Here is a 15,134-nt window from a genome sequence, read left to right as displayed (position 1 = left end):
CCGAACGAACTCTTTCTCTTTCTCCTCACCTTCTGCCGTGCCTCTCTTACTGCATCCTCCATTCTTCCTCTTCCTCTACGAATCCAACACAAGTATTTCTCAACCTTTGCTCTATAATCTTCTTCAAATGATTTTGAGGTAATTTATCAATTTTATAACTTTTTACATATATTATTTTATTTAGTCATTATAGATTAGTTCATATTTAATTTTTTAATTTATTTATATCTTGTTCTTTGTTAAAATGTAGAATGATGAGATTAATTATATCTTGTACTTTGTTAGAATGTAAAATGTAGTAGATTATATCTTGTACTTTGTTAGAATGTAAAATGTAGTAGAGTAGAAAAAAGAAAAATAGTTGCTCATTTTAGATTAGAAATCAAAAGTGCAGTAGATTATAATAAAGAAAACAAAAGTGACAAGTTTAATTAATCAATAGTTGCAAATTCCAATTGTTAATTCAATTAAAAAAAAAACTTTAAAAAATATTAGTTAGAGTTCGTTGGTCAACGAACTGCAATTAAAACACTAAAAAAGATTAATTACATTTCGTTGACCATATATTGAACTGCAATTAATATTTTAAAAATATATACATATTTTCTGGTTAGATGTTTTCATACAACACCTTTTCTTTTCTTAGAGAAGAGCAAAAGATGGTGTAATACGAAATTGAAAAAGCCTCATATTTATTATACTTGATGAACTAATTCAAAACATGTACGCTATGAAATTTTCAAGGGTACGGATTGATCCAAAGCAGTGACTTTCCTAGTTTTATTTCTCTCCAGAAAACTCTTTTTAGCTTTTTATTTTTTTTTATTGCAAATACTTAAAAATCAATTTTGCATGCAAACAAAATCTTGTTGATCGTTTTGTTTAAAAATCTTGTTGCCTATTGTTTTAATGCAATGTAAATGCATTTTTTGGTTTGATGAAATATAATGTCATTTGCTGGTTTGATGGCATTTTTTGGTTTGTGTAATGTAATGAATTTTCTTTTGTTTATGACAATACTAGATGGCCCGAGCCCGTGCAAAGCACGGGCGAAGATTGTTATATAAAAGTGGTTCGACTTTCGGAAGGTACTTCCTTATTTGTTTAATAGGAGTTTAACCAACAAAAAGGAACCAGTACTATCAAGTTAAATATGCTTTATATAAAGATAATATGCTTCATATTGTGCGGAACAAAGTTATACTATTACATTGCCAAGTTTGTTAGAAAGAGAAAAGCTGTGAAATTTTTGATGTTCTTCGTGTAAGGAACTACAATCTGGATTCAAGCAGCTGTAGTTGGCTGTAGAAATTGCATTTGGGTGTTAACTGGAAAAGAGAAGAGAAAGCATAAGATATTTCAGAATTTGAAAATTAATTCACAATGAGATCATTAAGTATTTCGTAGATGTTCTACCATTATAGGAGTGGAAAGCAGGATGTGCAATTATAAATAATAGACTAAAGAAATCTCACCCAGCATCAAAGTGTCTCAACTCCAGCAGCTTGAAAAAACATAAGATGGGGCATATTTTCAACAGAAGGGTAATTCCAATGTTCTCCTTAAGAGCGCTAATCTGTTAAAACAAAACAAATTAATAAGTAATAACTATTGATGTAAAAAATTTCAAGGGCATAGTAGTGTGTAAAAGAATATGCAATGAGCATAAACAGAATATCTTAACACAAAAAGAGATGTTAAGGTTTTCATATAGTGCTTTAACTCTAAGTAGCATTTTTAAAAAAAATAAAAAAATAAAACCAAGTAAGTCTGATAGTTTCGTATAATATAACGTAGAACAACACATCGGTAATGTACGATTTTCCATGAACAAGCAATATGAAGCATATAGCTTTTACATTTCTTCTATCATTCCATAGTCTGCACCACTACAGGGTTAGAAGAAATTTGGATTGCCTTTGAAAGTTCCTTTTTGGTACACTTATTCCTTATGGGAATTATCTCAGGAAAATAGAAACTTTAAGTAAATCAGTGAGTAAGATTATTTTTAATTTGCTCTAATAAACTTTAAATTTTATTCTTTGAAGTGATTCCTTTAAATACATGCTAGATATCAAATTTTATATTCCATGGTAAAACCTATATCCAAAATTAGGCAACCAGAAAATCTCAGACTGAATTAAATAGAAAGCATTGCATCTTCAATAGACAAGTACATGAATGTGTACCTTCACTTGAAGTAACATTATATGCTGACTTGAGCTTTAAAAGGGAAGAGACAGTCTTTTGGTTTGACTTTGATCTGCATCAGAGCTAAGGATGATGTTGCAGTAGAAAGGCATGAATTAATACAATTTTGATCTCTTTCTAAGTAAGTTCTTAAATTAGTCCGTAACTGTGGAATGTTTTAATGGAACATTTTATGTGATGCTCATGAGTTACTGAAAAGAAAAGGCTTACAAAATGATTTACTTTGTTGCTAATTGATCAGTTATCCAAGACTGAATTTAGGCGGAGCTGAAGCTCTGAAAAGACAGAAAAGAAATAAAGCAGAAAGAGGAATCTCCATCTCTACGCTAATCAATTAGCTATTCGTCTTTCCATGTGAACGTTACAGGCATTTGGCATATGGAAGTGGTTTGACTTTTGCAAGGTACTTTTGTAGGAGTTTAACTAAAAAAAAGGAACCAGTACCATCAAGTTAAAATTACTCATAACATAATATGCTTCATATTGTGCGGAACAAAGTTATATTATTACATTGCCAAGCTTGCTAGAAAGAGAAAAGTTGTGAAATTCTTGATGTTCTTGGTGTAAGCGGGTACAATCTGGATTCAATCAGTTGTTGTCGGCTGTGGAAAAGAGAAGAGAAACTTGTACAGTATCCCGATAAACCTGCAAATTGTAATGCAATGTTTAAGGTATACCATCAATCTTTGAGAGAGTTGGAATAAAAGTTCAAAATCATGCAGCAGTATGAGGATTCTATTAACAGACCATAAGAGTTGTCCAAATTAAAAGGTGAAGAATGAAATCAAAACCAAGTTAATTGAGTAGCAATTATCTAAAGGAGAGGAGATAACTGAGCACATCATATTAACTATTAGAAAAATAAATGAGTGCCCAAATTAAAAAGTTGGAACAAACCTGCAAAGTATTACATAAGTCTAAATCATGATAGGAAACTGGAACTTAACACATTAAGTTGGAAATGCTTTACATGTCAAAGACCAGAAGAATGAAAAGAGAAATGTAGAGATTAGAGGAAAGTGATGGTAAAACACCAACCCTTGGAAAGCAAAACAGAGGTAAGCACAATATTATCGAACTAAGGGAAGCTCCCTGCAAATTTTCAAGAAATAGAAGCAGCAAAGCAACATACATATTATGTAAAAGCGATCTGATTTCGAGAAGATAATTCCCTATTTGTTTTAATTGTTTAGTAGGAGTTAAATAAAATTAATGTAGTATGCCTCATATTATGTACATTCAATAGTGGATCAAAGTTATAGTACTACATTGTAAATGTAACTGGACTGTAGCAGCGATTGTTGGCAGCACGTGATTCATCTAGGTATTACTTGAAAAAGGAGGACCAAACATACGAAGTTACAAGTCACAACTAATACATTCATTGTGTGAAGCCAAAAATAAGATTATTCTTAATTTGCTCTAATAAACTTTAAATTAATAAACTTTAAATTTTATTCTTTAAAGTGATTTCTTTAAATACATGCTAGATATCAAATTTTATATTCCATCCTTACAAACATTGAAGTATACCTTCATGCCAAAATATATACTGATCGTATATTTAAAATTAGACAACCAGAAAATCTCAGACTCAACTAAATAGAAAGCATGGCATCTTCAATAGACAAGTAGATGAATGTGTACCTTTACTTGAAGTAACATTATATGCTGACTTGAGCTTTAAAAGGGAAGAGACTCTTTTGGTCTGACTTTGATCTGCATCAGAGATAAGGATGATGTTGCAGTAGAAAACTTGGTGGCAAACAAAAGAATTAATTCGATATTTTTTTTGTGTGTAATATAAGGAAGAAGCAGAAAAGAAACATATCATTACACCAATGGTGCCCGTGATGAGCATGGGGTTTTCCCCAACATCGCTGTACATATAAGATCTAATAGTGGAATTTCGTGGTGGTTCTAATTGTGTTGTAACATTATCCAAAGAAAAGGAAATATCATGCTAGAAAGACAAAAACAGTGAGATTGTCAATGTTCATGTAGGTAGTCCAACTTATGCATGAGTTATGCTACAATTGGGTGAAATCTGGACTTTAACAGCTGTTGGCAACACATATCTCAGCTGGGTCTCCAGCAAAAAAAGAAAGGCAAGAATTAGAATTGAGAATGTTGAAAGTGCAATCAAATTTGAAGTATCACTTCAGTTGAAGTTTGATGCTAGAAGTCTCTACTGAATTAGAAAAATACCAAAAGTAATGAGAAGCAAAACTTTTTTTCACTTTGCCCACACACTGTAATGCCAGCTAAAATAAACACCAGTTTAGCATCACTATCTCTGCTGGAAAAAAATCTCTAGCAAATCATAATACCTATGGGAAAATACCCAACAGCTGAGGAGGCACATAAAAGATTTGAGGAAAATTAAGTATACCATAAGAAAGTTGAGCCAAGAATTTCTTTTAAAAAAATGCTAAGCAATTGACCAGAAGAGGTACCCCGAAAGGATTTGGACACACAACATACTGATTAAAGCCTTTGGTGTAATGTGCCATCCCGAGATTTCCTAGTTAGTGTTTCATGTTTGTTGGTTCTTCATCATACATGGATGGTGCTCCTATCTATTGTACTTTTGGTTCCACATAATATTTAGCAAAAGGCCATAAGATACCGCAAAAATGCCAAAATCTCAATTAACTGTTTATGTATCAAAGTGATAAGAGATATGATATACAAGTGTTCTTATAGTCATCTTCTATATCCACTCGACAGATGACTTGGTAGATCAAAGAGATGTCCTCACCTCCTAACACTGCTAATGATTGGTGTTGCTTTGATGCTGCAGGTGATTTCCACTTCCTTTGCTATGGTTTCCACAGTGTTTGACACTTTCTCAAATTACCTTTTGTTTCTCTCCATCCATATTGCATGCAGCCCTTTAGTATAAACCAGCTTCATAGTTTGTGCAGTTAAGTTAAGTAAATTTTAACACATTGTAACTGTAACTATAGAGAAATAAAGCTATACTATTCTTATATGATATTATTTGGAGATAGAAATCTTATAAAAAAATTATAGTTGAAGCTATCCATTCCAAAATGGAGCAAACAATTAAAACTGGTTAATAAGTCTAGATCAACATCTTCAAAAACCAAATAATCACCATGACAATCAAAATATAGCTGACCATAAACGGTATTGAAAAACTTGCAGTATCTTAGTTTGCATACTCTCACTTAACATGCCATGTTCATTCAGAAGTGTTGTAACATAAAAGGAGATCTCTCCAAGTAAACAATATTCAGGAATCAATATCGAGGAAAAACATTTATCTCCAGTAGATTTTGTAAAACTCAAAAGAAGAGAAAGCTTAGCTCTTTGAAGCCAATACCACTGTGAGGCCACAAAGCTACAAAGCATGTAGACTGGCATATGAAATGTACAACCAGCTAATAAGATTCCTTCAAATGTAGTCATACCGAAAATGATTTTTCTAAAAAGATAGCAGAGGGTTCAGTAAAGATAGCTCTATTCTCATGCTATACATGTCATGCTTTTAAAGTACACTTTCTAATACCAACTATAAAAGCTACAAAATCACAACTTTAAGTCGTGAAGCAGGAACAGGCAAAACAAATGCATAATATGGGTAAAAGAAAGAGAAAATCATTTGTTCAAAGTGGAGACTTACGTTAGAATTTCATAAAGGACGAATTGACAGACTAAATCCCTAAAGAAATAGGGAACATCGCCCCTCTTTGATCTTAGACAACACAGTTGTTTGAAGCTCCTCTCTTGAACACAGTCATTGTTGCAGTTGAAGGCAGAAAGATAGTAATATATGAAAATAAATAAATAGTGTGAAAGAAATAAAAATTCAGAAATAAGAAAGTAGTAAATTGGGCAAAATAAATTAAGATTAATTGAATAAATGTAATTTTTATTACCTTTGTTTGATGGATGTATATGTTGTTGGAACATGTAGTTGCAAGACAACAAGTCAAAAGCAAGCTTCAAAAGAGAATTGATTTCCCTACAAAAGAACTATTTAAGAATGAATAAATTTTAGTTGTGGTTGATGTTAAAAATTTGTAAAAAGAAAATTGTGAAACATTTAAGTAATGAAATAGGGTAAATAAGTTTTGATATAAATTACCTTTGTTCCGCAAAACGCAAAAGTGATTGCAAAAAAAGGTTATCCTGCAAATGGGTTTACCAGAAAGAATGAAAGAGGGTATAAAGATATAATATAAATATATTCATACAAGGAATAAGAAAGAGAATTTTGTGGTGACCTTTATTTATTTTTTACTGGAGTTGTTGGCTCCAGTTTTTGTTTCAGCTTGAGCGAGTGACGTAGCTCGGTCGGTACTTCTGTTTCTTCATCAAAGGAAACTAAATGTTTCTTTTTCCTTTTGTTGCCTTCTTCAATGTTAGTTTTTGGTGATTCGGGGAGAGAATGCACCATTTTTCCTTTTTCAGTGCAAGACTTAATGTACAATTTTTCAGATGTTGCTTGAGAACTACGGGAGAATGATTTTTTCACTTGAATTATGTAAAAGTTCTGATTTAGCTTGCTTTGAATATTCTGCATTGGTAGCAACTCATCCCGGGGAGAAATATATTTTAGCTTTTTGTTTGATCAATTGAAAAGTGATATTGTGTAAATTATTCAGTTAGAATGCTGACCTCATTTGAAGCAAGGGCGTAAATCTCATCTGTGGTAAGGGATAATAATTTTTCTGCTTCTTTGTCCATAATTATCCCAATTATTGATCCGGAAGCATCTTGGAGATTTACATCAAATTTGCACCTGCAAGTGTATATGTGCAAAAGATAATATTTTTTTTTATAGGAATAGAAGGATTGTGGTAAATATTGTGTTTGGACGTATGTGTAAACTTAGAGATAAAAATACCTGGGAATTAACATATTTTGTTGCTTACAAGTCATACACAGAAACTTTCTTTTTATTAAACTTCTGACTTCTTGTTTGCAGTTGGGACATAGTAAAACATAGCAACTTTTGAGTTTATTTGGAAGTGATACTTTTGTCTCAATGGAAAAGGAATGCCCCTGCATTAAAAGGAAATGAGACTATTTATTATAAGGATAAGTATAGGCAGAAATTATGAATTATGTAAATAGAAATTATACTAACGTCCTGTTGTGATTGAACATTTGCAATTGGGACTATTTGTTCATCTACTGAGATGCTGATAAGAGATCCAGATTCAGATGTGCTCCTCAGACTGAAAGAAGTAAGCATTTCTCTGTTTTCTGTGACCCTATTCGAGGAAAAAATTAAAAAAAATTTAGGATAATAATAATTAGGAAGAATCGAGCACAATATAGATTGGAGTAATGCGGTACCATGTGTGCAATTGTAGGCATTGGGAATAAGGGGGATCAATTTGTATTGTGGTGTTAAATTTTGTTGTCAACGATATACCTACATTAACAAAGTACAAAGTAATATATCTATATTAATTGCAATAATATTTTTTTATTTATGAAATACAAACTTACGTTACGAATTTAGCTTACCATTGTACTTGGATACCCCAATACGCCTGGCAAAGATAATAAGACGTTTTTGGAATTGGTCAAGGAGTTTCTTGCCTTCGTCCTCAATAATAGTTTCTTCCCATAGTGTGAAGGTGAAAGCTTGTTTGCTGGTTACATTAAAAAAGGTAAATATGTCGTATATTTGTAATTGTAAAACAATAAGGATTTTGAAAAATTTACGAATGCACTTACTCAGTATCGATGAGAATGAGTTCTTTTCTGGACTTTTGCAACAAACCTTGGCGGGAAACAGCGGACAACAATTGCGTGTATATCTATTGGCAAAACAATTTGTATTTAATAGATGAATGTGTAAAAAGTTAAACTGAAAAGAAGTAATATAACCATACTAAATTCTACGTCCTTAAGCTGCTCTTTGGTAGACTGGGAGGCCTGATTGTTGATGTCTTCAAATGATGTAAGATTCAGCTTTATGGGCGGTGGCAATTCATCCTCATCTGGACTATCTTTTTCAATTGGATCAACTATGGTTTTTTTTTTTGTCAATAATCCACTCAAATGTATGCAAGGGTCTTTCATATCTCAAATTTGGTACTTGTATGCGTGCACCCGTTATCAAATAGGTGTGGAACAGCTTGAATATATCTTGATAAGAGGAGATTTCATCATCGTAAACAATAGCTTTTATTTGGTCTTCTTGTGAATGATTCATAAAAAATTAACGAAACAGATATACATAGGCAATGTAAGTAATTGATTCGAAAATGTTATACATACATAGACATAAATAGTTGATTTTGCTAGAAAAAGGAAGTACCTGTTCATCGTGAAAGATCATGTTCAAATATTTTATCTTTCGGTGAGAACCTTTTCCTGGTTTGCATATATCCACAACTTGCACTTTACAGGTCCAGTCTGGTATTTCAGGAGTGATTGCATATATACCAAGTCGCTGTGTCCTTTTATATCCCCTGAAAAATAATTAAAGTGGGTTAAACAATGGAATAGTATGATAAAGGAAGTAAGGTTGATGAAAAATGTAAATGCAAGTAATAACTTACATATGTTATATGAATAGTTAGTAGCTTTTTGAAAGTCCTAAGAGAATGCTTTATGGATAATTTCATTATATACTATATTGTAGGTAGAATGATCATCGGGATCGTCTACTGTTGCGGGTTGGATTAATATTTTTATACAGTCTGAAAAAAAACTTTGTGAAGTGGGAAATTGAAAAGTCACAAATAAAGCCGAGTAAGATAAGCAAGAAGAAAAAATGTGTACCAGTAGCAGGAAACTTGGATCCTTGCAAGAAAATCTTATGTTATACCTCCAGCTTTGAGGTCCCTGACCTGTGATTGGGAAGCAAGAACAAAATTGTTAGCTGTAGAATAAAAAGAAGATACAATTACCCTAAACTACGCTAAAAATGTGCAGGGAATAAAAAGAAGATAGAATTAAAATTTAATTTCACATAGCAATCGCAACCGTAAGGTAGAACCGAAAGTTAATATTCACAGAATAGGATAAGAAAAAATAAGCCACAGCCAACTTGGGAATAGAATTTAACATTTTGGTCTATCGCTCCGGTAGAATTATTAAATCAATAGAAGTTGCATCAATAATACCGAATTCAAACTCAAAGAAACTCAGATATGATCATAGAGTAGATCAAATTAAGACTCTGAGCACAATTGAAATAATGAAAATAATAGTACTATATTTTTGCTCTATATGCAGAAAATGTGAAATTGAACCATTGATCATCAATAGCTATGCGTTTCTCAGAAATAAACTATTTTATTTTTCCTCTATCAATCCATTGTCATTTAATATGATTTTACAGGTATTTAATGACCAATTTTTGTAAATATTTCTTGGGTTTCTTCATACTTGCAATCTTCCTCATAGATAAAGGGATAAACAAAGCTGTAAGTATGGCTCTCTAAAATTTCTTCTAGATTGGCTACAAGTTAACAGGAGAGTTTTCTTTGGCATGAGCCAATGCTGTCCCCAAAGGAATCCTCCACAATTTTCCAGGTATTCAAGTTGCACATTATCCTCATACTACATAACAACAGAACAAAATGATCAAAATTGTAGGATTATATGATATCAGGAAAAAGACATACTATACTTACAAGTATATGATGCTATAATTTGTCTGGAAAAGGGGCTTGGATACCATAAACAACTAAATAAATAGATAGAAAGATAATGATTCATTGTTCCAGAGCTATTACAAATGGTCCATTTTGGTACTCAGAAGCTGCTCTTTACAGTCCTATAGATTCTTTGAAAATAGCTGCTTTCACGAGAATCTGTAAGTTTTACATATTTAAGTCCCCCAAAGACTTTTAAGCAATCTAATTCCAATGTTGAATATCCACCTTTCTTTCATTGTTAGACATCAACTTTTCAAGTGCTTTATAAAGTTATATATTAAAGTTTAATTTGTAAGTTTAAATATTTATTCTATACCACACATAGAAATAACCAGTGAACAGAACACCACCACAGAGAAGCAAAAACAGGCCATCTTTTAGAGGAAAACATCAAATGAAGAAGCCAACTCATATCAATCAAATAGGAGACTCACCCAAAATCAGCATGCATAAACAGATGGAAGTTTTTTGGAAATCCAACTTCTCCACTCAATAATCCAACAACATTTCCAGGAAATTGGGTTGTATTATTCAATATGAAAGAGCTCGAGTTGAAACACACAGACATGGAAAATCACTTATAATTTAATAATAATGTGAAACCAAAGGCAAAATTACCTTTAAGTCACAACAGTGTTCCTCTGTGCCCCGTAAGCAACTTTACTTTCCAAACGCTGCGCAATCAAAATTGTAGGACCATTATATGCCAATTAAATGAATGAAAAAAGTAAGTGATTTTATATAATATAATGGATTAAATAAAATACAAATTCACAAAATACACGCTATAACCCCAATCATAACACCAGTCAATTTCTTTCTACGACAAGAAATTGTTATTAGGTGTGCATGTCTGCGAACTTAGGTACAACAAATTTAGAAACAGAATTTCACGACATCCTCAGAATTCATTTCAGTCATCAATTCACTCTTACTTGTGCACTAAATTAATATTGCTCAAGAAGCTATAGGAAAAAATTGAAAGAAGATTAAAAAGGAAAGTTGTGGTCTGGTTTACTATGGAAGACAGACCGATGGCAAAGAGGTTCAGTAAAGAAAGTGTCTAAACAGCTATGACCTATTCAACATCTCAACCAATCAAATCTTCCATAAAAGAAGACAATACAATGTTTGAATGTTCTCCCATATGAGCTCATAAGAATTGTATATTGTTAACTCCTTAGGTTATACTATTTGTGTCATATGTGTTTGATAAGTTTCCTGAAAGAAATTAGTTTTTTCATTAACTATTTAGATTTAGTTTTTGTATTTTGTAGGCCAAAAGGCAGAGGAAGCTCAAAGGGACTGTCCATATATGTGCTTCATATAGTTGAACTTTATCCTATAATAAATAAGTTGTTTCGTGGAATTGTTCAACTACATTTGTAGATTCTTTGTTTGTTCAATTATACATGTAAAAAAAACACTGAGTTTTAGAGTTAGACTTGAAATTTGTGAAATTAAAAGGGCGAATGGTAGAAAATAGGTGTAAGTAAGAGTGTTGGAAGTTATGTGATAAAGATGACATAATGATTTCGTTACTTGATGACTACAATGGGAATACAAAATCTTGGAAAAAAGTAAGACAAACTCCAAATTAATGAGTTTTACTATCCTAAACAACATCCACATTTTTGTACAATGCAGATCATTTGTTAATGTATGTCAAAAAAAATAAAAAATGCAACCTTCTTTTTGGTGAGCCTAAGCTAATCTTTATTTTCCAAATAATTTGGTTCAGTACCATCTCAAGCATTAATATCATACAGTTTGTTTTCTATGGAGCTATAACATAGTTACACCAAAGTATATGTATAGTATTATGGCATCAGCTTATATCATGGAGCTTCAAAATTGAGTATTTTTTTCTTTTTCTTATTTGCACAAATCAAAGAATTAGAACTGGCACTAACATGAATATGGTAAGAACGTCTATGAAACTCTAGCCCAAGTTTAGGAGGTCTAAATAAGCTCAGCAACTATTTTCTTACTGATCGTTGGAAATCAAAGCACATTATATTCCTATTCAATCAAAGACCTCCAACAGGGAACACTAACTTCGAATTTCCACTACTAAACTGTTCACAGTTAGCTTGTTCGGTAACATAGGAGTACCTCCAGATTTAAGCTCTCCCAAGTTCAAAGGATTCTTCCTACTTTCCATCGAACATCCCCCAAACAGAGAGTGTATTCATGCAATATCTGCTTTCTTAATCTATGTAGTTCTTTTTAAATCTTGAGAATTATGGCTTGTACTTTTCTCATGAAATCTCTATTTGTTGCTTGCTAATAGGATATGTTCAAGATCTTGTGCAGTTAAGGATGGAGAATATGTGAAAGATTACTATGACTGCACCATCAATTAATGCCTATGCAATCTATGGACCAAAATAAAAATGAACTTCTTTTAGCAAAGAACTTATCTGCTACAACTTTCAGCTTTACTATATCCATCTGTTCAGCTTTTCTGGGTAGAGTCACAATTAACATCTAGACAAATATGCTTTTAATTTACATGTCAAAGGATTAGAAAGGATACTTGAGACTGAATCTATTTCTAACAATCTACACAGAATCGAATCTAAAGCAAGATAGACCAACTGGTTTCTCAGTTGATATCAAGAGAAAAGCTAACTGATTTCCAGCTAAAATTTTGTGGCAATAAAAGATTAAGACTCACCACGACGTTCACTCCAGCACAGTATCACAACAACAAATTACTACTCTGCTCAATAATAGCAAAATCTGCACTATGAAACACAGCATAAAATTAGAGGGGAAGTCTTAACTTCTAGTACTATTTATTTATTTAAAACCCTAGCTAACACATGCAAGTTAGAGAAATCAGACCCTAAAATTTTATTTTAAATAACACTGAAACACATCCATGGTTGAGAAAGAAGAGGAAAAACACAAATTAAACAAAAAAGTAGCAAGAGAAAATCAAAGACTCAAAAGTCAGCACGTAAAATAATCTAAAAGATAAATGAAAACATTTGAGAGAAGGAAAATAGAAAGAATGACAACTTACCTGAAAGAGAGATTAAAGCAGAATGGAGAGAGAGGCAGCGAGAAATTAGAGAAAAGAAAGGAGAAATAAGGCACTAAAGTGGAAAGGAAAAGGATCTGTCTAAAAAAAGGATTTGTCTAGGATGTGTCTAGAAGGAGAAAAAAGTTGGACAATATAAAATTACCGTAATACCCTTCGTCGTACCATGAACTTTCACTTATTAATAGTCTAAACTAAATGATTATTGTAAAGGACCGTCTAAAAATTTCATTTCTTCTTGATTATGTATTCTGTACAATGTAACATAAAATGTCAAAATTCCCGAACTAACTTAGAATTCTATCTACAAAAAATTTACCAAACATGTTCAGCAGGATAAAGGTAAGTTCTTTTGTAGATTTGGGTATTAGAAATTCTGTTACTATATGTTTGACTCTCCTAAAAAAAAATTAACTAAGTGCACAATGTTATAGGTATGGATCGCCCCACAGTGACTGTACATCCCGGTCCAGAAAACTATGATGTGTTAATACTCCAGCAACAACATCGATCCCAGGCTGTGTGAGATGGGAACTTGACTGGACAGGACGCATGTTTAACTATACGCCGTGCGAATTATGAACTCTGGAATCACATGAGGCAACACCCTTTACATAATCGCATCCTTAATTACTTTGAGAGATGTGGATTTAAGAGAGTTTTAGAGGTAGGTGATGTGCAATATGATGAAGGAATCATCACTACACTTATTAAGAGATGACGTCCAGAGACGCATACATTTCATATGCGCACTGGCGAATGTACCATCACATTACAGGATGTCGAGGTCTTATATGGCATTCCCGTAGATGGCGACCCATTGGTGTAGACTGGTGTTAGAAAATATATAAATCAAGGTGGCAGCAGTTGATGTACGAGCTTACTGGTTGGTCGCCTGAAGAAGAATCAATTAAAGGTAGTAGCTTGTTGAAAATAAAAGCATTATCTAAGCATGTGGAAACCTTGAATGATATTGATGAACACACTGACGAGATTGTGGTGCAACAGAGGGTCAGGTTGTACCTGCTTTGGCTGTTTGGTGGCAAGATATTCCCTGATAATACTAGTGCATTGCCTAGTTTAGACTTTTTGGATGACATAAGTGACCTTGATGCAATGGGCGGGAAAGCTTGGGGAGCAGTGGCATTATCATACTTGTACAATTCTCTATGTCGTGCTTCGATGTGTAATAGCCGTGATGTTTGTGGATTTATTGCAGGTACGTGAATTTTAATATTATGTTGCTCTATTTTCATTATCCGTCTTATTTAATTGGAAAAATATTTATATATTTAAATTTACTTATACAGGTTTGAGCTTGGGAGCGACTTATCCCGATGAAGCCGTCACTACGTCCTCTAAGAGTAAATGAGCGAGATACCGTATTTGCCCAGAAGTGGACTCGTCGTGGAGATCGCGAAAGCGAGGCACGAATTGTTCTAGTATTTTGTAGGGATGTGTTAGACAACCTAACCGATGATCAGGTATTTTTCTTTTTAAAATTTTTTGAAGTTGTAATTTTATAAGAAATGTGCAAAATATAATAACAATAGAAATTTGCAAGAAAATATTAACAATCGGTTTCAAAAAATACATGTATATTTACGACCCTTCTGTTTTAATTAAATTGATTTAAAACTCATAAATAATAGCGAAAAATGTAAATGATGAATTTTCCCAAGTAATTTTTTATTGCATATATAATATACTTGCTATATTGTCCATGCATGCAGGCTTATCATTTATCACCATATAAATATATTTGTAAATAACATCATTAGTTTTGTGAAAATGCATAATGGATGTTTGTTGTAATGTGAAAATGCATAATTTGTATTTTAAATTCGCTATTAATTTATTGTATAATGTTTTTGCTATCATAGTTTGTGTGGGAGCCTTATATAGAGGCCATCAATAATGGACTTCCGGAGTGGTGCCGACGTGGTTAAGACATTTGGAGGGCGCAGGTGCCACTCATTTGCGGGATCTACCGAGAGTGGCACATGGCGGGTCGGGTCCTCAGATAATTTGGTATGGAGCAGCCTATTCCGGGACCATTCCCCGAACATGAACCATTTCATTTTGAACTGGACAAGCAGTTTAAGATAAGACCAGAGATGTTGGATAATTTTGGGAGAACTTAATATTTTTGGGCACATCGTCGGCAAATAATAATTGAAGCTAATCATACTACTGTAGCGCCTGGACCGAATTCCGAATAT

The 15,134-nt window shown here is 32.8% G+C and overlaps 1 protein-coding gene across 11 annotated transcripts; it reads right to left on the bottom strand.

Annotated features, from left to right (window-relative positions):
* Window positions 1-1,137: 1,137 nt before the first annotated feature.
* On the bottom strand, window positions 1,138-13,296 carry LOC132613684 (replication protein A 70 kDa DNA-binding subunit B-like). 11 transcript variants are annotated; one of them, XM_060327827.1, is made up of 19 exons: window positions 12,895-13,296; window positions 12,544-12,608; window positions 10,482-10,537; window positions 8,983-9,050; window positions 8,516-8,669; window positions 7,930-8,012; window positions 7,717-7,844; window positions 7,543-7,621; window positions 7,331-7,457; window positions 7,088-7,245; window positions 6,859-6,982; window positions 6,326-6,369; window positions 6,117-6,202; window positions 5,861-5,963; window positions 4,973-5,121; window positions 3,859-3,930; window positions 2,190-2,856; window positions 1,476-1,576; window positions 1,138-1,328 (listed from the first exon to the last, which is right to left on the bottom strand). In XM_060327827.1, the coding sequence occupies exons 5-15, from the start codon at window positions 8,534-8,536 to the stop codon at window positions 5,034-5,036; spliced, it is 1,041 nt and encodes a 346-aa protein (XP_060183810.1). In that variant the 5' UTR covers window positions 8,537-8,669; window positions 8,983-9,050; window positions 10,482-10,537; window positions 12,544-12,608; window positions 12,895-13,296; the 3' UTR covers window positions 1,138-1,328; window positions 1,476-1,576; window positions 2,190-2,856; window positions 3,859-3,930; window positions 4,973-5,033. The 11 variants fall into 11 exon arrangements, with proteins under 11 accessions (XP_060183810.1, XP_060183811.1, XP_060183812.1 ...); XM_060327828.1 differs by having other exon boundaries at window positions 12,544-12,613; window positions 12,895-12,985; XM_060327829.1 differs by lacking the exon at window positions 12,544-12,608 and having other exon boundaries at window positions 12,895-13,011.
* Window positions 13,297-15,134: the final 1,838 nt, after the last annotated feature.

Source organism: Lycium barbarum, chromosome 10, assembly GCF_019175385.1.
Source record: "Lycium barbarum isolate Lr01 chromosome 10, ASM1917538v2, whole genome shotgun sequence".
NCBI classification, from domain to species: Eukaryota; Viridiplantae; Streptophyta; class Magnoliopsida; order Solanales; family Solanaceae; genus Lycium; species Lycium barbarum.
The sequence above is the reverse complement of the archived record's forward strand: the minus strand, read 5'-3'. Positions and strand labels throughout refer to the sequence as shown.

Coding starts and splice junctions, on each gene's coding strand:
- LOC132613684 (XM_060327827.1), bottom strand. CDS start 8,536: ATGATCTTTCACGATGAACAG. Junction 7,622..7,716: donor TGGGGTATCCAAGTACAATG/GTAAGCTAAATT, acceptor TTGTTAATGTAG/GTATATCGTTGACAACAAAA. Junction 7,458..7,542: donor TGCCTACAATTGCACACATG/GTACCGCATTAC, acceptor TTCCTCGAATAG/GGTCACAGAAAACAGAGAAA.